This window comes from Passer montanus, unplaced genomic scaffold (assembly GCF_014805655.1).
Source record: "Passer montanus isolate IOZ18808 unplaced genomic scaffold, ASM1480565v1 scaffold43, whole genome shotgun sequence".
Lineage (NCBI taxonomy): Eukaryota > Metazoa > Chordata > Aves > Passeriformes > Passeridae > Passer > Passer montanus.
In genome coordinates this window covers 5,274,122-5,297,006 of record NW_024369151.1, presented here as the reverse complement: position 1 = coordinate 5,297,006, position 22,885 = coordinate 5,274,122, and the positions used below count along the sequence as shown (strand labels likewise).

General features: G+C 61.6%; 3 protein-coding genes across 7 annotated transcripts; 2 read left to right on the top strand and 1 right to left on the bottom strand.

The window, feature by feature from the left end:
• Positions 1–506: 506 nt before the first annotated feature.
• On the top strand, positions 507–5,865 carry CDK9 (cyclin dependent kinase 9). Its single transcript, XM_039720049.1, has 7 exons — positions 507–654; positions 1,199–1,280; positions 1,694–1,784; positions 3,581–3,747; positions 3,938–4,109; positions 4,192–4,340; positions 5,226–5,865. The coding sequence occupies exons 1-7, from the start codon at positions 563–565 to the stop codon at positions 5,589–5,591; spliced, it is 1,119 nt and encodes a 372-aa protein (XP_039575983.1). The 5' UTR covers positions 507–562; the 3' UTR covers positions 5,592–5,865.
• A 765-nt stretch (positions 5,866–6,630) lies between these two features.
• FPGS (folylpolyglutamate synthase) lies at positions 6,631–11,732 on the top strand. 3 transcript variants are annotated; one of them, XM_039720048.1, is made up of 15 exons: positions 6,631–6,768; positions 7,965–8,093; positions 8,196–8,249; positions 8,354–8,418; positions 8,494–8,608; positions 8,694–8,771; positions 9,043–9,104; positions 9,206–9,308; positions 9,390–9,467; positions 9,538–9,685; positions 9,762–9,860; positions 10,014–10,164; positions 10,264–10,339; positions 10,658–10,724; positions 10,820–11,732. In XM_039720048.1, the coding sequence occupies exons 1-15, from the start codon at positions 6,712–6,714 to the stop codon at positions 11,245–11,247; spliced, it is 1,710 nt and encodes a 569-aa protein (XP_039575982.1). In that variant the 5' UTR covers positions 6,631–6,711; the 3' UTR covers positions 11,248–11,732. The 3 variants fall into 3 exon arrangements, with proteins under 3 accessions (XP_039575982.1, XP_039575981.1, XP_039575980.1); XM_039720047.1 differs by lacking the exon at positions 6,631–6,768 and adding an exon at positions 7,612–7,857; XM_039720046.1 differs by lacking the exon at positions 6,631–6,768 and adding an exon at positions 7,612–7,857 and having other exon boundaries at positions 7,953–8,093.
• On the bottom strand, positions 11,586–22,702 carry ENG (endoglin). Of its 3 annotated transcripts, none has more exons than XM_039720044.1 (15): positions 22,549–22,702; positions 18,523–18,680; positions 16,270–16,404; positions 15,517–15,682; positions 15,167–15,323; positions 14,870–14,999; positions 14,464–14,635; positions 14,238–14,380; positions 13,968–14,105; positions 13,633–13,677; positions 13,421–13,531; positions 13,084–13,329; positions 12,813–12,876; positions 12,624–12,725; positions 11,586–12,217 (listed from the first exon to the last, which is right to left on the bottom strand). In XM_039720044.1, exons 1-15 carry the CDS (start codon positions 22,604–22,606, stop codon positions 12,099–12,101), a joined length of 1,944 nt encoding a protein of 647 aa, XP_039575978.1. In that variant the 5' UTR covers positions 22,607–22,702; the 3' UTR covers positions 11,586–12,098. The 3 variants fall into 3 exon arrangements, with proteins under 3 accessions (XP_039575978.1, XP_039575976.1, XP_039575979.1); XM_039720042.1 differs by having other exon boundaries at positions 11,586–12,197; XM_039720045.1 differs by having other exon boundaries at positions 12,207–12,348.
• Positions 22,703–22,885: the final 183 nt, after the last annotated feature.

The following is a 22,885-nucleotide window of genomic DNA, read 5'->3' as shown; positions in this document are numbered from 1 at the left end:
CAGCCGTTCTCTCGTTCTGGGGACACGGGCGTGCTCCATGATAGTGTCACCACGCAGGACAAGGTGGCCTGGACCCAGCAGCGCTCCGGTGTCTGTGTTCCCCGGGAGCTGGTGGTTCCCACCACCAGGATGCTGGCAGTCACCTCTGCCACAGCTCGGTCCTTGGGTGCTGTCCACCCTGGGGAGCAGTTTGGAGCAGCCTGAGGTGGAGCTCTTTGTCCTGTACCTGAACACAGCCATGGCCGGGGAGGAACTCAGGCTGCCCTGAGCCAGACCCTGGAGTCCTGCCTGGCCATGGCCTCCCTACATCGCAGCCGCAGGGGCAGAAGCTTTAACTCCTGACGTGTTTAAGCGCACACAGGGCAGACGGCAACGCGCTTTGGAGCCACCGGCACCGGGAACCGCTCGCTGCTCCCGGGCCACGAGGGGGGACAACATGGCGGCGGCCCCGGGGACTGCAACACCCACAAGGCCCCGCGCGGCGGCCGGGTCACGTGAGGGCGGCGCGGGGCCACGTGGCGGAACGGGCGGGACGCGGTGCTGTGGCAACGGCGCGGCCGCCATGGCCAAGCAGTACGACATGGTCGAGTGCCCCTTCTGCGACGAGGTTTCCAAGTACGAGAAGCTCGCCAAGATCGGGCAGGGCACCTTCGGGTGAGTGCTCGCCGGCTCCGGCCCTCCCTGGCCCGGCGCGGCCCCGGCCTTCCCCGGCCTCAGGCCTGCAGCCGGGCCCGGCCCCGCGGCCCATGGGCGCCGGTCTCGGGTGCTCCGTGCTCGCGTGTCCTTCCCCCGGTCACCCCTCTGCCTTCAGAGAACCAGGCTGGCTCCTGGGCCCTCTCCTCCCCAGCCTGAGATCCCGCTCTGTCCCAGCTCTGGCGGAGCAGAGTTAACCTTGAGAACAGTTAGGGTGGGAACTTGTAACTTGGCTCCAAATGTTCAGCCTGGCTCCAAATGAGCAATTTTTTGCTCAGAATGTGCTGCATTACTGAAAATCCTTATAAGGCTGCAAGAGCTCTGCGGTCCCTGTTGGTTCAGTGAGTCCTGAGGGCCTTTGGTCCAGGGAATGTGGCTAGATTGGCTCAGCACAAGAGCTCTCTGTGTGGTGCTTTGGTTTGGCCTTGTTCCTTGTCAGGGGCACCTGTCTCCTTTCTCCCTGTGCTGCTCATGGATTTTTTTATTTATTTATTTTTTTTTACAGGGAAGTTTTCAAAGCCAAACATCGCCAGACAGGCAAGAAAGTAGCCCTGAAGAAGGTGTTGATGGAAAACGAGAAGGAAGGGGTGAGTGTGGGGCATGGCTGGGTTGGGGCTGCTGTCTCCTGGGCTGCAAAGGCACGTGGCTGCAGCGAGGGGACTGGGCTGCACTGGATTGCTGCTGGGAAGTGACACTTGACACTTCCCATGGGCTTCTCCTCGGGGACCCTGAGCACAGGGCTCCACCCTGGCTGAGCTGTGGAGGAGCTGGGTGATGTGTGAAGCACGTGCTCAGGGGTTGGGGAGAGAGTTAACACTTAAACAGCAGAGGCAGCAGCCAGAGAGGCTGTTCTGCAGCTCGGGCTGGGCTGTACCCTGTCCTGGTACAAGGAGAGGAGGGCAGGACTGCCATGCTGCATGGTCACACCTCTCCTGCCCTCTGGCAGAGGTGGCCTGGTCTCCTGCACCTCCAACCTCCATTCTCTCTTTCTCTTTTCCAGTTTCCCATCACAGCCTTGCGAGAGATAAAAATCCTCCAGCTGCTCAAACATGAGAATGTGGTGAACCTGATAGAAATCTGCAGGACCAAAGGTACTTGGCAGGCTCTCCCTTGTGTTAATGATGGCTTTTCTGAGCCCTGCTGAGCAGCCTGGTGTCTTGTGCTGGGAGTGGGGTGGTCTAGCTGAGCTTGGGCCTCTGATCCTGCCTGTGACATGGGGTTACAGGTCACTGATCTTGGAAAAGAGTTTCTAAATGAGTCAGGGTGTTGCTGAAGCTCAGCTGGCAAAAGCTGTTGTAGTCCTGCCAGGTTATGCCTGTGCCATAGCAGTGAATGCTGCCATGCTGGGAAACTCCCTTCTGAGAGGCTTTAAATGAGGGAGAGTGGAGCAGAGGCTCCTCAGCCTGGAGCTGCCTCTCTGGGTTGGCCTGGGATGGTCTCTGGCAGCTCTGAGCTGATGGCACAGCTCCAGCTGAGGCTCACTCAGCATCTCTTTCTGGGGGTGATGTAGCTGCCTGTGCTGGGAGGGCTGGGGCTCCACATGGGCACTTCTGAGCTCTCTTCCACCTCCTCACTCCCCCCTGATGCCGTGTGCCCCCACTGCTCCACAGGCTCAGCACACCTGGCCTGGCTCTGTTTACATGAAACTGCTATATGACATTTCCTAGAGTTTATGTATAATTCTCTCACATGGATTTGTACTGGAAAAATACTTTGGAAAGTGACAGTTGATGTTACAGCCTGCCCTTCCCTAGCCAGTCATGTCAGTGAAATAAAAACAAAACTGACCACTATCTGGTGTTTTTTACAAAGTCCAGTCACTGAACGTGCAGAAATGTCTGGCCTAGGGATGGGAAACTCAAGATACTCCAGTACACAGTTGTGTGTAGATTACTGTCTGAATAGGTATGAGTAAAAACATCAATGACAAGTTAATTTTTAATTCACTCTGTGATTAAAAGAGCTGCGATGATTGGGTGTCTGGCATACCAAAAGTAAATATTTTTGTAGACATGTCATTTGTTCCCTTTTTATGTTTTGTTTGTACTCCAGTTTTCATCTAAATCTACCTTGACCTCAGTTTGCAGTAAAGTAGAAATGTTTCATTTACTGTTCTCAAACGTGAGGCTTTTCTCTTTTTGTGTTGGAAAGGTGTGTCTGGGGCTGTGTCTGTGTGAGGAGCTGCAAACCCAGTGTAGCAGGCTGGGGAGGACAGCAGTGTGCTTCTGTGGGGCTAAGCTTTTCTGGGTGGAGATGCTGATCAGCAGCTTTTGCTGATTACAACTGATGAAAAATCAGCTTTTCTTTTTAATAATGTTTTGTGTGGCTGCTCTAGGAACGAGATTGAAATCGATCGCTTCACTTCAAGTCTGCTGTCATTGACTTCAAATTGCACTTGGAGTTTTATATCACTTCAAGATCAGTCAGTTTTTGCAGATCCTGTTTGAGGTTGCAGGAAATCTCACTTTTTAATGTGAGATTAGACAGATTTTCTGTGTTTCTGCATTTTTCCCGGCGCTGTCTGTGGGTGCCTCCTCTATTGCTGGTGCTTGGCTGGCAGCCATGGCTTGCAGGGGGGAAACCCCACAGCAGTTATGTGCCCAGAGCAGCACAAAGTGAAGCTTTCAAAGGTTGCCATGCCCTTTCCTTCCCTGTCTGATGACATTTGCTGCATCAATCCTCATCTGCTGTTCTTGTGTTGCTAGTTTTTGCTCAGTTCTTCTTTAAAAAGGACCTTGAGGCCTGTAGGCTGCCTGGTTCTCTGTGTTCCTGTGCCCTGAGATTCTGTGTAGGGGTGTGGTACGAGCTGCAGGGTGGTGGGAGGTGAGAGGAGCTGTGACCCAGTGAAGGGTGCCTCACTGGCAGCCTCTCTGTGCCTCTCCTGCAGCCTCTCCATACAACCGGTGCAAGGGCAGCATCTACCTTGTGTTTGACTTCTGTGAGCACGACCTGGCTGGCCTTCTCAGCAACGCCCATGTCAAGTTCACGCTGTCAGAGATCAAGAAAGTTATGCAGATGCTCCTGAATGGACTTTACTACATCCACAGGAACAAGGTAACGGGACAGACTTTGTACTGCTCAGAGGGTGGCTTTCCAAGGAGCAGGGAGACACCTGCTCCTTGTTCTTAGCACAGGCTGGAAGGAAATCCTTGTTTCACCTCTGCAGCCTGAGCACCGTGCTGGTGCAAGACACCCAAGGAGGGCACTTCATTCACTTAACTCTTCAATGTCTGTCCTCGTGCAGATCCTGCACCGAGACATGAAAGCAGCGAACGTCCTGATCACGCGGGATGGGGTCCTGAAGCTGGCAGACTTTGGGCTGGCCCGAGCTTTCAGCCTGGCTAAGAACAGCCAGCCAAACCGCTACACCAACCGCGTGGTGACCCTGTGGTACCGGCCCCCGGAGCTGCTCCTAGGTAGGAGGAGCCCTGGGTGGGCTCTTGGCCCTTCTTGGCCCTTCTTGCCCCTCTGGGGGACTAACTTGGCATCTCCGTGTAGGGGAGCGCGACTACGGCCCCCCCATTGATCTCTGGGGTGCAGGCTGCATCATGGCAGAGATGTGGACCCGCAGCCCCATCATGCAGGGGAACACGGAGCAGCACCAGCTCACCCTCATCAGCCAGCTCTGCGGATCCATCACGCCAGAGGTGAGGGGGAGACTGGGGATGGGTTGTGGAGAGAGGGGCACTCAGGCCTCTTCCTGCCCTGTGTGCTCCCAGCAGAGTGTGCCTGCTGCTGGCAGGGAGGCTGCAGAATCTCTAGCTTGTGTTTTGGGGTTGTCTCTCAGACAAACACCCCCCATTTCTGCTTAAAGAAGGGTGGGGGTTTTTACTCTCAGGTGTTTTGCACTGGTCACCTTGAAAAGCCTCTAGAATTCTGTCTTGTGATTTGTGGCATCAGCTCAGCTCTGGTGTGAGCAGCCGGCCCCTTCTCAGCTCCTCCTTCATCAGCAGCTCGTCCTGCCCTCTTGTGGAGCAAGCTGAGGGATCTCAGCCCAGACTGGGACCTGCGGGATGTTGTGCTGGCAGCCTCAGGGTCCTCTTCCTGCTGTCAGTCATTATGTAAATACACTGAAGGCGCTTCCTTTGGCAAGTAGCTGCCTGCTGTGGTCTCTCCCAGACCGAGATAAGTGCTGGTGATTGCAGCAGGCTTTGCTTTCTAAGGATAAAAGGTGCCACATCCAGGTGATTATTTAGCAATCAGTTTTGTCACTTTATCTTTCTGGATGTGGTGGCTGGCCTGAACTGTGCTCTCTAGTAGTTCTTTCATGGGGGAACCAGAAATCCTTGAGCATCGTTTCCACGCTGGAAGACTGTCCTGACTTGCCCACATGTCTCCAGGCCTTTAGTGCCTCTTTGTTGCTGTGAGAACATCATCTTCCAGCTTGGAGGTTATAAAACAGAATTGTTATTTCGGTTTGCCTGAGGGTGTTTGAACCAAAAATGGCTCAAACCATTTTCGGTTCAAACCACAAGGACCCTTGTCCTTTCCATAAGCATTCCTTGCCAACCCCTTCTGCTGCCCCTTGGCAGGTTTGGCCGAACGTGGACAAGTATGAGCTGTACGAGAAGCTGGACCTGCCCAAGGGGCAGAAGCGGAAGGTGAAGGATCGCCTCAAGGCCTACGTCAAGGACCCCTACGCGCTGGACCTCATCGACAAGCTGCTGGTGCTGGACCCCGCCCAGCGCATCGACAGCGACGACGCCCTCAACCACGACTTCTTCTGGTCGGACCCCATGCCCTCAGACCTCAAGAACATGCTGTCCACCCACAACCAGTCCATGTTTGAGTACCTGGCCCCGCCACGCAGGAGGGGTGGGCACATGCCGCAGCAGCCGGCGAACCAGGGCAGGAACCCCGCGGCCACCAACCAGACTGAGTTTGACAGAGTGTTTTGACATCCGGAGGGGTCCTGCCTGGGCTTCCCCACGTTAAGTGGAGATGTCCTGGCAAGGTCTTTTTGTCTAGGAAAGGACTTTTTTCGAGGTGAATTGACTGATGGTGTTATCAGAGCTTGGCCATCTCCTCGGCCACCGCAGAGCTGCGTGACTTGGGGAGGTGATACCTGTGAGCTCAGCGTTGTTTCCCCCCCAGTTTCCTGTCCCAGAACTTGTTTTTGCTCCCCAAAAGCCTGTATTGGTTACATTAAACTTGCAGATCAATTGTTATGGATATGGTGATGGAAAAAGTGTCTCCATCCATGCTGGGGCTGGCAGGACTGGGAGTAGCTGCCCTGAACCAAGCTGGGCCCTGCTTGGGGATGTCTGAGCTCTCTTGGTCTGTCATAGCTCCTGCATTCTGTATCCTCTGAGCACTGAAGCGTTGGTGAAGGACGAGGCAGGTGCTTCTGAGTCATCAGATGTGTCTTGGGGAAGGCAGAGCCACCCTAGACAGCATGACTAGCTCTCCCTGGAGACTGGGATCTAGCCTAAAAAAGGGCTTCTTGGGCAAACCAGAGAGGTGGCTGGCAGAGTTGGATGCTCTGTGTAGCCAGGACAGCTGGTGTCTGTGACAGCACATGGCATCCATGCTTTCTTAATTGCAAACCATGACTGGGAATCATATTGGATACACCCAGCCTGCTGCAGCCAAGCACTGCCCTGTGCCTCAGGTGAGACTGCCCTCCTGCTGTCTGCAGGGATTTCAGGATAGGCAGGGCTGGTCACACTGTGCTGGGAGCAGGGCCACACTCGTGTGTCCCCTGCTCTCTCCTGGAGCTCTTTGCATGAGAGACTAGAACAAGAGCACTGCCTCCTTTGGGTACAGTGACTGGCCTGACCCACCGGGATCACCTGGGCACACTTCATGTCAGGACGTGTCAGGATCAAATCATAGAGAGAAGTGGTCCTCCACAGCTGCACAGTGTGCCGTGGCTATCAGCTGTAGCCAGCCTTGTCCCCGAGCCCCGTGAGTGCCAGGATCCCGGGATTCCAGGCGTGCAGCTGGTGATAGCGTTTGGCACTCGGTAGCTTGCCCGTTAACAATTGCTGACAAAAGCCGTTGGTAGTGTAAAGTCTCATGAGGAAGTGGTGGCGAGCAGGGCCGTTCTCAGGCTCGATCAAAGACATGTACAAGGTAACTCTCTTGGTTTGGGGCTCTGAAGCAGTGTCTGTTTTTGGGGGGGCGGGGGGGCTTTGTTTATTTGGAAAAATAGTCTGTGATGAGCAATAAGGCAGTTGCCTTGTGCCGGTGTGGATGAACACTGTCCTGTCCCAGACAGCTGGTGCGACCCTCGTGTCCTGTGCTGCCTGAAGGGAGGCAGCAGCGGGAGCCTGCGGGGCAGCACCGACCGTCCCGAGGGCAGCGCGGGTCCGGGCAGCCTGAGAGCCCCGTCCTGCTCCCGGGATGCTGCGGGGCGGGGGCTGCGGGGGGCATGTCCCTGTGCCCTCACACCGAGCGGTCTGGGGACGGGTTGTGGCTGGTGCTACGTCCCGAGGGGGGCGGCGGGACCCCCGTGTCCTTCCCGAGGCGGCGGCGGCCTGGCTGCCCCTCACAAAGATGGCGCTCCCGCCTTCCTCGCGCGACGTGGCGCGCGCGCGCTGCCCGCTTCAAAGATGGCGGCGGCGGCGGCGAGGCCGCGGCGGCCCCGCCCCCTGGCCGCGGCGGCGCGCGCGGGCCGTGGGGCTGCCGGCGGTGCCCGGCTCCGGCGGTGCCCGGCGGAGCGCCCCTCGGGCGGGCGGGAGCGGTCCCGCTGTGCGGCGCCGGGCGCTCTCGGGGTCAGCGCCGCTGTCTGTCTGTCTGTCCCGCTGTCTGTCTGTCTGGAGTGTCCCGCTCCGGGCACGCTGTCCCAGCTGCCCGGTCTCCCCCGCGGCAACGCCAGGCTCACGCCCCTCAGCGGGGTTTGGGGGCTCGGTGGCCGTGGTGAGCCCTGGGTGTGCCGTGCGGCTGCGGCGTCGCCGCTTCATCAGCCCCGCTCGTTAAACAGCGGCACTGGAGCGCTGCCCGCTCCGCCGGCGGCGACCTTGCCCGCCGGTGCCGGCGCTGGGCTGTGCCGTGCCCCGCCGCGGGGCCAAGGGGCACCGGGGAGGGCGGGTAACCCCTCCCATAAGAAGCCTGTCCCCGTGCCGGCATCTGGCGCTGCCGGCGGGTCCCCGCGGCACCATGGCAGAGATGCTGCCGGCCTGGGTGACCGGTGACGCCGCCGAGGGGACTGAGCCCGAAGGGGTGGGTCAGGGTGCAGCGGGCTCTGGGCAGGGTGGCCCCGGGGCTGTGGCACAGCCACGAGCCCGCTGTGCTGGCCACTATCCCGACTGCCCTAGGCGTCTTTCCAGGATGCCATCCGGATGCTCAACACCCTGCAGACCAATGCCAGCTACCTGGAGCAGGTGAAGCGGGAGCGCGGTGACCCCCAGGCCCAGCTGGAAGCCATGCAGGGCTTTTTGGAGAGGAGCGGGCTGAAGGTGAAGGGCTGATCCCCGTCCCTGTTCCTCCCGTCCCGCTGGTGCCTCTGTGCTTGGCGCTGGCTGCCCTGGGGGTCTCACAGGGTGGTTGAACTCTTACAGGTCGAGGACCTGGATCGACTGAACATCATCCACGTCACGGGGACGAAGGGCAAGGTGAGGCGGGTGGGCGGTGCTGGGGGGGCTCAGGGGGCACGGCTGCTGTCTGTGGCTCTGTTTGCCCTGCTCTGGAGCGGGGTTTAACACAGCTGTCCCCTCAGGGCTCAGCGTGCGCCTTCACTGAATGCATCCTCCGCAACTACGGGCTGAAGACAGGCTTTTACAGGTGGGTGGGGGTCAGGAGGGTTTTGGAGGGCCAGCGGGGCTGTGCCTAACTCTTCCCCCTGCTCTGTACCCCCAGCTCCCCTCACCTCGTGCAGGTGCGCGAGCGGATCCGCATCAATGGGCAGCCCATCAGCAAGGACCTCTTCAACAAGTACTTCTGGCTGGTGTACAACCGCCTGGAGGAGACCAAGGTGGGCCAGCAGGGTTTGTGGGGGTGCTCTCTCCCTTGGGTCCCCCGCTCCCGGGGTGATGTGCTCACCGTGCTCTGCCTGGCAGGACCCAGCACATGCCAGCATGCCGGCCTATTTCCGCTTCCTCACCATCATGGCCTTCCACGTCTTCCTGCAGGAGAAGGTCAGTGGTGGTGGCCTCCAGCTTGTGACAGAAATGTCAGGTTGGTGGGGACCTCAGGGAGGGGGGGTTTGGGTCAGAATTTGTGTGGATCAGGCTCTGATGGCTGTAAACAGCATGCTGTGTGAGGTGGATGATGCCCCCACAAACAGAGGTGTGCTCAGGTGTGGGGTTGGAAGGGCTGGTGGCAGGGACCTGTCTCCACCCACATCCCTGAATCCATGGGGGTGTTTCCTGCTGGTGGCTCTGATGGCTCACGTCCCCGTGTCCCCAGGTGGACCTGGCAGTGGTGGAAGTTGGCATTGGCGGCACCTACGACTGCACCAACATCATCAGGTAGGAGCTGGCAGGGCTGAGCCTGTCCCCAGGGCTGCCAGGGCCTGATGTCCCCACAGTGCAGGGGGAGCAGCAGGGACACTGCTGTGCTGCATTCCCAGGGCGCCGGTGGTGTGTGGGGTCTCCTCCCTGGGCATCGACCACACCAGCATCCTGGGGGACACCATGGAGAAGATTGCCTGGCAGAAGGGGGGCATTTTTAAGGTAGGGAGACCTGGTCTTCTCTCTCCTCTTGTGTTTTCGGGGTGTGTTCCCCCCTGTCCCTGAGCACCCCCCTCCTTGCAGCCCGGGGTGCCGGCGTTCACCGTGGCGCAGCCGGAGCGGCCGCTGGAGGTGCTGAGGGAGCGAGCGCGGGAGCGGAAGGTGAGCTGCTGCAGGGTGTGGACTGGGGTACCCCATCCCAGGCGGGGGGCTCAGCCTGCTGTCCCCACAGTGTCCCCTGTACCTCTGCCCGGAGCTGGATGACTTTGAGGAGGGCTGCCGGGCGCTGGAGCTGGGGCTGGCGGGCTCCCACCAGCGCTCCAACGCCGCCCTGGCCCTGCAGCTGGCGCGGACGTGGCTGCAGCGCCGCGGCTGCCAGGGTAAGGCAGGGGCATGGGGATGGGGCCAGACCCCAGCAGGGCCCCCGAAGGCTCAGTGGGGTGCTGTCCTGCCTAGGTCTTGGGGAGCTGAAGGAGGTGCTGCCAAGCCCCGAGCTGCCGGGGAGGCCAGTTCCGCTGGCGCCTGCCTTCCGACTGACCGACGCCATGATCCGAGGTGCGGCATGGCCATGCCTGGACCCCCCTCGCCGTGTCACAGGGCATAGCGGGGCCACGCTGGACCCCAGCAGTCTGCCCCACACTGGATTCCCACAGGGTACCAGTGCTGGGGAGGGTATGGGGGTCCCAGCCGTGCCCTGTGTTCCCCCAGGCCTGCGGGACACAGAGTGGCTGGGCCGGACTCAGGTGCTCTGCCATGGCCCTGTGACGTGGTACCTGGACGGAGCTCACACCACCAGCAGCGTCCAGGCCTGTGTGCGCTGGTTCCGCCAGGTCGCCCTCAACCAGGACAAGCCCCATGAGTAAGGAGAGGATGCAAAGGGGGGCACACGTTGTGGGGGTGAGGCGGTGGTGCTGCAGGTCCCCTGGGGGCTTGGGCCACTTGCCCTTTCTCCCTGCAGTGGTTCTGAGGTGCGTGTGCTGCTCTTCAATGCCACAGGCGACCGGGACACGGCGGCGCTGCTCAAGCTGCTGGTGGTGAGGTTTGGGGGGTTTCACTGTCCCCGGTGCCTGGGTTCTCTGCTGGTCCTGGGACCTGCTTTGCTGTGGATGCAGGGAGCCACGAGGTGGAGCTGGCACCCTGTCTGTCTGTCTGTCCACCCATCCTGCTGTCCCGGGGTGTATCCCACCTCAACTGCCCCCTGCAGGGGTCTCACAGTCCTGGGTGCGGGGAAGGGCCTTGGGTCATCCCCTGCCCCATCCCCTGCCACCCCGCTGGTGTGGGACTGCCCCAGTGGAAATCCCGTGGGTGGGTCCTGAGGGTTCCCCCAGCGCTGATGCCTCCTGTCCCCGCAGCCCTGTCACTTTGACTATGCTGTCTTCTGCCCCAACTTCACGGAGATGTCAGTGGCCAACAACGCGGGTGAGCGCGGGGGAGACGGGGTCTCCCCCAGCTTCCCATCCCGATCCCTCCCAGCTCCCCCTGCAATCCCTGACTGCCGTCTCCATCCCTCCCAGACCAGCAAAACTTCAACGTGACTCTGGAGAACGCCCTGACCCGCTGCCTGGAGAACCAGCGGACATGGACGAGGCTCCTGGAGGAGAAAGTGGGGCAGGACCCCTGGCTGCCATCTCCCCTGCGGGTGGGGGGGCTGCTGCAGCCGTCCCCCGCCCGAGGCTCCCTGCTGCTGGTGCCCCCAGCCCCACGGCCCCTCAATTCCCCAGCGCTGGTGTTCCCGTGCCTGGCGCAGGCGCTGCGGTGGGTGGCGCAGGGCCGGGACCCGCGGCTGGCAGCCCCCGCGGCCTCGGGGGCTCACCCGCACCCCGCGGCCAGCAGCGGGGCCGTGCTGCTGCGGGAGGCGGCCGCCGTGCGGGTCCTGGTCACCGGCAGCCTGCACCTGGTGGGGGGAGCGCTGCGGCTGCTGGAGCCCGCGCTGTCCCAGTGACGCTGTCCCGGTGACGCTGTCCCGGTGACGGCCGCGGGGCTCCGCGCCTCTGTTTACATCAAGCACCGGCCTCGCCCCCGGTGATGGCATCTGGAGGGGGATGTGGGGCTCCCCACCCCATCCTGGCTTGGCTGTTTTCACCCCAGTGCCTTCTGCCTGTGCCCTTCCCAGGACGCTGTCCGTGGGGGGATGCCCCTGGTCTCCATCCCCTCCCTAGTCAGGCTGACTGGGGGGACCCCCAGGGTTTGGGGGGCTGCCCCAGGCTGTGATGAGGTCCAGTGCCTCTGGTAGGTGGGAGCCTCAAGCTGTGGCAAGGCTCAGCATCAGGGCACAATTAATTTAACATAGGGAAGGTTTTTATTATTATTGATAAGAGTTTGTAACTTGGACGGGGAGCTGGGGGGAGTGGTGGGTTCTGCCCATCGTCCTGTGGGAGGGCAGCAGCCTTGCACCATCCTCCGCAAATAAACCTCTTGCTGCTCCCACTGGTGCCTGCTGCCTTCCTGGGGGGATGCAGGAGGGGCACGGGGGTCACCCCAAGTGCTGGGGCATGTCCAGGGGGCACCCACTTCTTCTTCCCCCCCCATTTGATGGGGAGCCTTGTGGGAGGTTTTGGCAATAGCTGCTCTTTCTGCCTCCCCACTGCAGCGGGGGAGCCCAGGGGGGTTGCAGGGTGCCCCCCCCCCGGTGTGGGCTGCCCTCAGGGGGCCAAAGCATTCACTGAATGAGTAATGGAGGCCCCCTCTGGGCTCGGCCTGAGATTTGGGGCAAAAAATCAGCTTAATGGCACTGGGGTGGGTCCCCAAGTCCGTTGGCCGGGGGCTGCGCGGGCTCGGGGGGGCCCGGGGGCGTCAGGCCATGCTGCTGGTGGAGCAGGGGGTGCTCTGGCTGCTGCCGATGCTGTGGTTGGTGCTGCTGCTCTCCGAGGCTGGCGCCGTGCTGGAAACCGGCTGCAGTTTGGAGATGGGACCTGGCTCACACCGCCCGCCACGGGGGAACACCAAGGGGAAACCAGACTCAGGGCGAACAGTGGTGGCCTTGGCTTGGTCCCCAGGGACCCTCCAGCCCTCATGGATCACTCCCCAGCTGACCCCTGAGCCCCTGAGATGGAGATGAGCATGAGACACCAGAGCAGGAGGGAGGGCAGATGGCAGAGGGGCCCCAGACATGCAGGAGGGACCCTGAGGAGCTGTAGACACCTGAGGCAGGGTTATTCCCCAAGAGCATTGCCAGCACAGATGAGGGCAATGGAGCAGCCTGGTCTCTGGCTCACATGGGGGCTTTGGCCAGGAGGGACAAATGGGAAACCCAGTAAGGGACATGCACGTGGCCCCCCTGTCCCACCACGGGGGTCCCCAGGGGTGGTGGATACTCACGGGTGTGCGAGTAGATGTACCAGAGCACGGCGGTGAGGAGCGCCCCGATGAGGAAGGCGCCGAAGGTGATGCCCAGCACAGCAGCCAGCCCCAGCCCACGGTCTGCGGGAGAACGAGGCCGTCAGCACTGCCACACTGGGAGAGCCCCTCTCCATTCCCATCCTGACCACTCCCTTGCCCTGAACTCACAGTTGAGCGGCCGCCAGGCGTCCTTCACTGTCACCTCCAGGACCTTCTCAAAGATGGTGTCGTTCTGCAGAGGCGGAGGTTGGGGTGAGAGGGGGAAGGTGTGCACCCCTGCAGGATGGCAGAGGTGGGGAACCCCAGGCTCTGCAGGGCAGGGAATGCTGCTCCTGGATGGGCTCCATCACCCAACGGTGTGGGACAAACCCACCAGGCTGCTACTGCCCGATGGAGACCAGCATGGTGACATCACAGGCTCAGAGGGGGTGACACTGACCTGCAAGCCGGCCTTGCACTTGAGGATGGCAGAGAAGGGGATGTGCCCGCCCTCAGGAACGGTGTAGGTGAAGCGGAACCGCCAGACCTTCCTCCCGTGGCTGCTGGGGGGGCCCTCCAGCACGGCCACCCCCGCTCCCCGCGCCTCCCCGCCCTGCACCAGCAGCACTGGCTCCCGCCCCGAGGCCTCCAGCCAGCACTCCTTCAGCTGCAGGTCGGCTGGGTGATCCATCCAGCGCATGGACGCCTGCAGGGGTGGGAACGGGGCACGCCATCAGGCTCGCTGGCCCAGGGACGGCTGGAGTGCCCCAGCCTGGGCGCTGGGACAGGGGCAGTACCTGCACAAAGGCCTCCTTGTTGATCTCCAGCTCCGTCTGCGGCGCCTCGAAGTCAGCGGTGGGGAAAAGGCGCAGGAAGAGCTCCCGGGGGATCTCGCACTGGAAGCCCACCTGCAAGAGGGGGGCAGCACTTAGGGGGCACCCAGCACCCAGCTGACAGTGCCATCTGCACCTTCTCCCACCCAGGACGTGCTGGGAAACCTGGCTCTTACCCGCACGCTCCGGAGCACGGCGTCCCTGGCCAGGCTGAGGATGAGCTGCGAGAAGGCAGGAGGGTCAGTCAGGAGTTCCCCACTGCTGGAGATTGGGATGGGATGGGATGGGATGGGATGGGATGGGATGGGATGGGATGGGATGGGATGGGATGGGATGGGATGGGATGGGATTGCCCCACCCACACACTCCCCCTCCATCTCAGCTCTGGGCTGCAGCATGGTGTTTCCAGCCATGCAAAAGCAAGGAGGTCCTGGTGGAGAAGCCCCACTGGCAATCACTGAAGCTGTCATCAGTGGGGCTGGAGGCAACACCCCCAGCTAGCCCCTCTCACCTCATTGTTGGCATAGCCCCTGCCCTCCAGTGAGGTGCCACAATGGCTGAGGGGGCTTTTCAACATGAAGTGGGTGGCATTTTTCTCTGCCTGGCAGCTGATGTCCCTCAGGGTGATGTTCACCACGTCCTTGATGGGCTGGGAGGAAAGCACACTGTAGTCACCCACTGACTGGGGACAGCCCCATGACACCCACCCCAAGCACTCAGAGGAAAATGCAACTTCTGAGGGATTTTGGTGGACATTAGCACCCCTCTCCACCCTCCTCACCTCCAGGTAGGACCTGATGATGACAATCTCCATGGTTTCATCTGTGCACTTCCAGGGCTTGAGTGTGAGCAGCACCTGGTGGGGCAAGTCTGGGGGCTGTGTGATGACAACGGGCGCGGTGGTCACAGGCGTCTCGACCGACTCTGCAGGACAGGGAGATGGGGGGGCTGAGTGGGAGCGGTGGAACCCCCCATCCCACCCAGCCCTGGCGTGCTGGGGGCCTCACTGTGCTCATGGATCTCCAGGCTGATGTGGGAGCTGGCAGGGATGGCCGAGTAGGAGGCAATGACACTGTAGTTCTTCTCAAAGGCTTTAGCGATGAGGTCCTGCTCCGTGTCAGGCAGGGGCTCCCCTGGGAGCACCATGGAGAAAATGGGCATCTTGTAATTCCCAGAGACCTGCAGAGAGGAGGAAAGGGGGGAAACACAGAGGGCCTAAGTGGAGACAGGGACAGCTGGGGGTGCACAGGGCAGGGTTCATCCCAGTAATGAGGGCTTGCAGCAAGGGGGCTGCCCATGTCTAATGTCTCCAGGTGCCCTCCTGCCACCTTCCCCATGGCACCAGCATCTCCTGGGCACCTGGCAGACCCCTTTGGTGGGGGTGGTGGGGAAGACATGCTCCTCTCAGCATACCAGTAACTGGATGTTGCACTCCGAGAAGAGGGACCAGGTGAAGTTGGCCTTGCTCTGCAGCATGAGGATCTGGTTGCCAGCAGAATTCTGAGGACAGCTCAGAGACAGGTTCACCTCTGTGATGGAGGAGCTGCAAAACCACAAGACCCCCATTCTCAGCATTCCATACCAACTGGTCCCCCATGCAACTCGGAATGTGGGGCTCTCCCTTTGGGAAGCCCACCACCTTCCCAAGCATCTCCAAGCATATCCACAGCCTGTCCCACCCCTGGGGTCCCACTGCTGGCACTGGGGTACCTGGGCTCCGACTGCAAATGGACGATGTGAGCAGCCCTGGTGCTCTGGGCATCACTGAGTGAGCAGCCTTTCACCCCGTGGAAGAAGACCTCAGTCTCAAGGTGTGGGATGGCATTGAAGTGCTCCTGGGGAATGCACTCTGGAGGGCTGCGGGCATCTGTAGAGGTGGCAAGGGTGATCAAAGTCAAGCTGGGCTCAGTGGGTGGGGAGAGGCTCAGGGCCAGGGGCATCAGTCCCCGTGGCATCTCCTGGGGAAGGTACTTTGCCCCAGGAGGTTGTCACCCTTCTGGAACAGGAAGGCCATTCCTGCCCCCTCCAGCCCCCCAGTGCTAGCCCCCAGCCCCACAAACCTTCTCCCAGGTGGAGCTGGACCCTGCGGGGGTCCTGCAGCTCGCTGTAGGATGTGATGCCCCCATAGTTAGCCAGAGCCCAGGCCAGCAGCTGCCCCTCGCTGGAGACGATGGGTGGCTCAGGGTTTGGTGCTCTGATGGTGCTCTTCGGGCTGAGCTGGGCATCCTGTGGGCCAAGTGACAGCCTGAGCCGGGGCGAGGAGCAAGGCACATCCCTCCCTTACACAGGCTGGCATGGGGAAAGCAAGGAAAACCTTTCCCCTCAGCGTGCAGGACACAAATGTGAACCCAAAACAGGAGAGTGTCCCTGGAGCCTGGGCTGGGGGCCACCCTGGATAAGTGGGGGTTTTCAGGGCCATGAGCTGAGAGCAGCGAGAGTGGCTGGTGGCACACGGAGGGCTCAGCCCACTTTATTATTAGCCACAAACAAAGCAGGAGGTTTATTTTGCTAACAAAGCGCCCGACCCCGGCTCAGCTCGCTGGAGCCAAACCCCATCCCTGACCTTCCTCCCGCCGGCCGGAGGAAATGGGAGCTTTTTCCAGCCCTGTGCGTCATTCCCTGCCTGGCCAGCCCAGCGCTCAGCGCCGCCAGCAATGGCCAGGAGCGTGCCCTCCTCCCCGGGGCACCACAGGCATCATGTCTGGTGATCGGGGGGACCAGCCTCCAGCAGTGACCCCCTGAAACATCCCCGGGGCTGCCCCGAGCCCTGCTGCCCGCCGGGGTTGCTCCCGTTGTGGGGCTGTGGCACTCACGGTGCTGACGATCAGGTTTGAGCACGGGGAGGTGACGGTGGCAGAGCAGCGGGTGCAGAGGAGGATCAGCACTGCTGGCCGGCTGCAGGCATCGGCTCCCGGGGTGACTGTCACCATCAGAGTGACAGGAGAGACCTGGGGGGAAGAGGAGAGTGTCACCACTGCGGCCACCAAGCCCCAGCTGCTGTCACCTTCCTGGCTGCCCCCTGGAGCCAGAGGGAGCAGGGAGAGCCCCGAGGCTGGCCCTGAGGATGAGCCATGCAGAGGCAGCCATGGCTGGGTTTGGGGACAGGGATGCCACGTGAGTGTGTACCTACACCGGCAGGCAAACACGCCCTGGCTCCCTAAGCAAGGGACCAGCGGGATGCCCACCTGGAAGATGGTGTTATCCCCACACTGGTGTCCAGGACACCCCACAGAGTGAGGTCTAGGCACCAGGGCATCCTTGAGTCAGAGACCAAGTAATCTCTGCACTGGGTATGAGAGTGTCACCCCACTGTGGGCTGGGGTATCCCCACACTGAGGACTGGAGCATCCCACACTGGGCTGGGGCATCCCCACCCCGGGCACCAGAGAACCCTCACTGTAGGTACTGGGGTGTCTCCCACTGAACCCTGGAGAATCCCCACCCTGGGCACTGGGGCATCCCCCTGGCAGTTCCCAGTACCACCCCAGCACCGTGCAGCCGCTCCAGGCTCAGGTGTGCCCGCACTGGAGTGCAGGATGGGTGCACAGAGCTGGCACACACCATTCCTCGTGGCTAGCACGGCCTGGTTGCCTCTAGCCGGAAATCCGGATGGGGAAGTCAAAACTCCAGGCGCTAAGTTTGGCAACTGCTGTCTGAATAACGGCTCGCAAAGCTCTGAGCAGAGGGAGAGGGAGAGGGAGAGGGAGAGGGCAGGGAAAGCCAGCCGGGGACTGAGCAGGGGGAGGCTGCGGCCCGTGCTGTGCCCAGGGCTAGCGGGATAAGCCCATGGGCATCCCGGCCTGGCCGTGGCCCCGTGGCAAGCGTGGGTGGCCAGGGACCCCGGGTGGCCCCGAGTGTCGGGGAGGAGCTGGCGGCTGTTTTTCCTGCCGCGTGTTTTGTGGCGCTCCATTGTTTGGCTGCGCGAGTGGCGGGAGCCTCGGTGCTCCCCGCCGCCGCCTTTCGGGTTATTTTTTTCTTTTTCTTCTCCTTTTTTTTTTTTTTTTTTTTTTTCATCGTGGGGATCTGCTTATAGAAAGCAGCTTCCAGTAATTCTTCTATAAGTGGAGCCGTGTCCCTGCCCAGCTTCCCCCGCGCGCCGCGGGGCTCAGTGCCGCAGCCGTGACATCAGCGCGTGTCCCCTGTTGCTGCTGGTGACAACCCCGGGGCACCCCCGGCCCTGGCACCTATCCAGGATGCCAAGGCCAGGTTACACCGGGCTAGGACAGAGGGGTCCTTGCGAAACCCACCCTCCCCAGAGCCTCGTGGTCTGGCTCCCCCTCTGCTCCAAAAGCAGAACTGGGAGGTGGCAGGGAGGGGGAGTGTGGCGCCGGGTGGCCCAGGGCTGGGCCAAAATCGGGTGCTGGGCCCCAGCCAGCGCCAGGGAAGCCGGGCTGTCCTGCAGAGCTGCCATGCAAACCCGTGTGCTCTGCAAACCCACCCAACAGTGCCAGCCAGTGCCACCCTGGCACTGCCCTTGTCCCAAAGCACCCACAGTGTGGTTATCACCCCTCGGCACGGCCATGCCAACTTTGGCAGACAGGTTTCTGCTCGCCTGGACACCTCGAAATGATGTGCCTTCTTCATCCCTCCACTCTTTCCTTCATCCCTCCTTCCATCTCTTTCTCCATCCTTCCCTCCCTTCCACTTCCCATCCCTCCCTACCTCCTCAGCGTGGTCACCACTGGGTACCCATGGCAGAACCCAGCTCCTGAGCCAGAGCCAGAGCCAGAACCAGGCCACCTTCCCAGGGAAACGGAGTGTCCTGAGGTGTCCAGCACAGGAATATCTGCCTTGACAGCATGGGATTTTAAATAATTTGCCTCTTAAGTCTTTGCATTCCCATCAGGGACAGAGATGCCCAAGGCTGTGCTGGAGGAGAAGCTTGGACAAGGTGCCATGGAGGAGGTTAATCCAGGTCCTTTCACTGCTCCTCAGCTAGAGGAAGGTTTTCACAGCTGGGGCACCCTGCCTGCTGAGGGCAGTGCCAGGATGACAGTGCTGTGGTGACAGTGTGAAGGACAGGGTAAGAAGTTCTGCAGGGATGCACTGGGACCCCTCTTGCTCACCTTGGACCACTTGACGCTGAGGACATGGACTTCACGGCCCGTGTCCATGGAGCTGTTGCTGACACAGCCCCGGGACACCGTGCTGGTGGCATAGGAGAGGGTGACGGGTGGCTCCGCCGTCACCGGCTGCAGGTCACAGCCCTCGGCTCTCCGGGGGTCTGGGCGGAAAACAAGAGACCGTCAGTCCCCACTGCACAGCTGTGGGGTGACACAACACGGGGGGACACGAGGCTGGACGGGGCTGAATGTCCCTTCAGCCTCAGTCCCAGCCCGGCCCCGCCAGCACAGCACCCCCGGGACCTTCTGCTACGTGTCGGAGCCCGTCTGCCACCGCCAGCCCCTCTGCAATCACGCTGATGACCCTTGGATCCGGGCTGGAAAAATCCAGTGTCCCTGCTCGGCGTGCCAGAACTCGCGCCCGGCCGCCGCGAAGGCTGGGGCGCGGCGGAAGCCCCCCCGCATTCCCGGCCGCAGGAAAGTGGGAAGCGCAGGTATGGAAATGGCTGTGAAGCTCATCCTCCGCGGCGCTGAGGCGTGAGCTTTGCCCCGTCCCAAAGCCCCCGGCGGCGTGCGGCGAGCGGGGCCGGCCGGCGGCTGCCAAGGGAAATCCTGAGCGCAAACAGCCATTTGAAGGCCTGATCCTGTAAATCCCCACGTGCCTCGACAGCTTCCTCTGCCTCAGGCAGCCCTGCTGTGGCCCGGCTGTCCTTAACTTGGCCCCGAGGAGCCGTCGGCATCCATGGGTGCTCTGTTCCAGGGGGCTGGGAAGGACAGACCCCCGTGGCCACAGCTGGGCTGCTGTGGGCTTTCTATGGGGAGACAGTGCCTGGGATGCTGTGTTTCCTTTGGAAACACCTCCTTTGGAGGTGGCCACAGAGTTCTATCCCTTCCCACTCCAACTCTTCCCATCCAAGGCACTGGGAGGTGGCTGGACCAAACTCCAGTCCACCCAGCCAACCCTACCGGGACTGGGGCTAGAGGGTGTGATGCCCCAGGTCACTGAGATTTTGGGACACAGCACCCAGCAAAGGGCCATTCCGTCCAAGCCGTGCCCATCATGGTGCCCCTGACCCGCGTGTCACCGTCGGGGTGGCCTGGCGGTGGCGGCGGGGTCACGGCACAGACCCCCGGTGACGCTGCCGTGGGCCCACTCATTGTCCGGTGCTTCCTCCCCCGGCGTGGCGGCCGGCAGCATCGGGAGGAAGATAAACAGCCGCTTATCTGGGCGCCACAGGCTGTGTCCCTCTTCCCTTCCACTCCTGCCCCGACGGCACCGGGCACGGGCAGGGCACGGGCAGAGCAGGGGCAGAGCACGGGCAGAGCAGGGGCAGCTCGTCGCCCCTCGGGCAGCATCCCGTGGGAGCTCAGCAGGGCTGGGAGCTCAGGCAGGGCAGGGATGCCAGCGGAGGGGACACGGGCAGCGGTGCCAGTCGGGCACTGTCTGTCCCTGGGGAAGGCAGCGGGCTCCAGCATTATGTCAGGATCAGATAAGGGGGCTCAGCTGGGCCGCCGGGGCGATCAGATAAGGGCACTGTTATTTTTGTACTCCAGGAAAGGGAAAAAAATTAAAAGGAAGAAAGGAAGAAAATCCACTTTATGTTTTGCCAACATGCATTCTCCTTTGCTTTGGTGCTGCTGAGATCAGGGAACAGGGATGGTCCCACTGTGGCTCCCCCGTGGGTCAGGGGCTGGGGGGAAATTCCTGGGGTTTCGGAGCAGAGAGCAAAGCTGGGGTGTGGGGTGTGGAGTGCAGGGCAAGGGTGGCTCTGGCAGTGCAGGATGCCCATGGGATGGGCAGCACCACTTTGGCATCCTTGCGTCTGGCAGTGTTACCTCAGCACTTGTGTAATGAGCTGATCCAGGACAGGAATGGGGATTGGTCCTGCACTGAGAGGGAATTGTCATCCTCTGAGCCACCACTGGCTGAGGTGGCACTGGGGGGCAGATGATGGGGTGGATGGGTCCAGGCTTTGGGCCTGACACAAGCCACACAATTCCTGCCACTCTCTAGGTGCCAAGAAGCCTCTCCTCAGGGATGGAAGGGGCGACCCAGCACTATGCTCACCCCACGGGGAGCACTGCTGGCCCCTGTCAAGGGGGGCACAAAGTCCCCCCCTCTGGATTCTGGCTGTGTCTGTGTGACACCCTGACACTGCACCCACCAAGAGCACCCCAGTCCCACAGCACTGCACCTGCCATGGACATCCCTGTCCCACAGCACTGTGCCCATTCCTTTGGGGCACTCAGTCCCATGGCACTGTGCCCACTGTGGGCTCCCAGCCCCAGAGGGTCCTGTCATGAAAAAGCAGCAACTGGACGGGATGTGGTGAGTAGCACAGGTAGGCAGGATGGGGACCATGTGTCACAGCTACACAGGACAGTGGTGACAACACGGCACAGTCATACAGGACAGGGTCCATATAGCACAGCTGCACACCTGAGGGGTGGTATGGCCAGAGGAGATGGTCTGTGTGTGTGGCAGAGTGACACAGGACAGGGACCATGCAGACACATGCAATAAGGGACTGTACAGCTCCCTGACAGAGCACAGGGACTGTGTGCCACAGCTACGCTGGACGGGTGTCATACAACACAGATAAATAGGACAGGGACCATAGAAACACACATTCAGGGTGGGCACCATATGGCACAGCTGTGTAGGACTCAGCCCATATAGCACAGCCCTGTTAGGGCATGTATGGCACAGCCATACAGGGTGGAGACTGGTGGGGGTGAATATAAAGGTCATGGACACATGGCTCTGCTACACAGGACACAGGTGACATTGCACAGCTGTGTGGGATGAGGACCAGATGGCACAGCTGTGTGGTGTAGGGACTGTACAGCACAGACAGGGAGGGCAAGGCCTCTGTGGCACAGCACCACAGGATGGGGAGCATGTGGCATGGTTATAGGATGGGGACTGTACAAGAAAGCGACAGAGGACACAGACCTTACTGCACATCTACATAGGACAGGGATGCCACGGCACTGCCCTGGGGCAGGGACTGTGGCACAGCTACAGGATGGGCACCATGCTCACAGTCACACAGGACACGGGACTTACTGTGCACCTACAAGGATGGAAACTGTATGGCACAACCACAGGGGACACGGCCCCCACGGCACAGCCTCGCTGGACAGGGACTGTGGGGCACAGCCACCAGGCAGGGCTGTGATATAAGAGTGGGCATCGAGCCTGGCAGCAGAGCCACCCCAGCACCACCCATGAGCACTGCCCCGAGGTGACCAGGAGGGACCAGCCCAGCCGGGACACTCAGTGCTGCTGGCCCCAGCCTCTCTGGGCGGCTGCTGCCTCCCCAGTTCCCTCACCCCTGCCAGCAGGCAATGTCCCCAAGTCCCCCAGCTCCCTGTCCCCCAGCCCCACCAGCACTGGCGTCCCTCCCTGAAATTCCCCCTGTGGCTTTGCAGGGATCTCGGGGTGGCTCCGACTGCTCCGGAGGTGTCTAAGCCCCCAACTCCCACTTGAGGCTTTAAGGGTTTTTTCCCATTTCTCACCCCAACTCCATCCCCACATTCCATGTGAGGTTTTAAGGGATTTTCCCCGTTTCTTGCCCCCAGCTCCAGTCCCACATCCCACGTGAGGCTTTAAGGGTTTTCTCCCATTTCTCGTCCCCATCTCCTGGTCAACCCCTCCACACTCCGAAGTGACAGGGACCAAAGCCACCCCAGACCCGCCGTGTGGCACCGTCTAGCCCAGGACTCGGCCGCGGCGTGGCCAACACCTCCCACGCCGCGGTGACGCAGCCGGGATTTCGGGGGTCCCAGGGAGTGGCAGGGCTGCGCCGCGTTCCGGGAATCGGGGTGCGTCTGTCCCTTCCCGCATGGACGCTGCTCCCAAAACCTCCTCTCCGGGGGGCTCCCGGCGGTGACAAACTCTGCCTGTGCGGGCACGGCCGGGACCCCTTTGGCCACCGACCCGGAGCCACCGGTGGTCCCGTCCCGTCCCGCTGTCCCGTCCCGCTGTCCCATCCCGGGGCTCCGGGTCCCCCCGTCCCCACTCACCCGGGCGGCCGAGCAGCGCCAGGAGCAGCGGCAGGAGCGGGACGGAGCGGGGGCCCATGTCCGCCTGCGGCCGCTCGCCGGGAGCCAGCGCCGAGTGCGGGCGGCGGCGGCAGGAAACCGACTCCCTTCGGAGGAGGGTCCGCGGCGGAGGAAATGCCGCTGGCGGCGCTGGGGCCGGGCCGGCGGGCCGGGGGGGCGGAGAGGATGGACCCCCCCCTCCCCCGGAGGCGCCGTGCCTCAGTTTCCCTACAGCGCTGCGCCTCCGGAGGGGCACGGGGAGGGCACTGGTACCCGGGCTAGGTGCCCCCAGGGCTGGCACTAGTGAGCGGAGGGTTGG

Coding starts and splice junctions, on each gene's coding strand:
- CDK9 (XM_039720049.1), top strand. CDS start 563: ATGGCCAAGCAGTACGACATGGTCGAGTGCCCCTTCTGCGACGAGGTT. Junction 655..1,198: donor ATCGGGCAGGGCACCTTCGG/GTGAGTGCTCGC, acceptor TTTTTTTTACAG/GGAAGTTTTCAAAGCCAAAC. Junction 1,785..3,580: donor AGAAATCTGCAGGACCAAAG/GTACTTGGCAGG, acceptor CCTCTCCTGCAG/CCTCTCCATACAACCGGTGC.
- FPGS (XM_039720046.1), top strand. CDS start 7,795: ATGGCAGAGATGCTGCCGGCCTGGGTGACCGGTGACGCCGCCGAGGGG. Junction 10,340..10,657: donor CGCTGCTCAAGCTGCTGGTG/GTGAGGTTTGGG, acceptor CTGTCCCCGCAG/CCCTGTCACTTTGACTATGC. Junction 10,725..10,819: donor GTCAGTGGCCAACAACGCGG/GTGAGCGCGGGG, acceptor CATCCCTCCCAG/ACCAGCAAAACTTCAACGTG.
- ENG (XM_039720042.1), bottom strand. CDS start 22,606: ATGGGCCCCCGCTCCGTCCCGCTCCTGCCGCTGCTCCTGGCGCTGCTC. Junction 15,000..15,166: donor CATTTGCAGTCGGAGCCCAG/GTACCCCAGTGC, acceptor GTGGTTTTGCAG/CTCCTCCATCACAGAGGTGA. Junction 12,877..13,083: donor AGTGCAAGGCCGGCTTGCAG/GTCAGTGTCACC, acceptor CCGCCTCTGCAG/AACGACACCATCTTTGAGAA.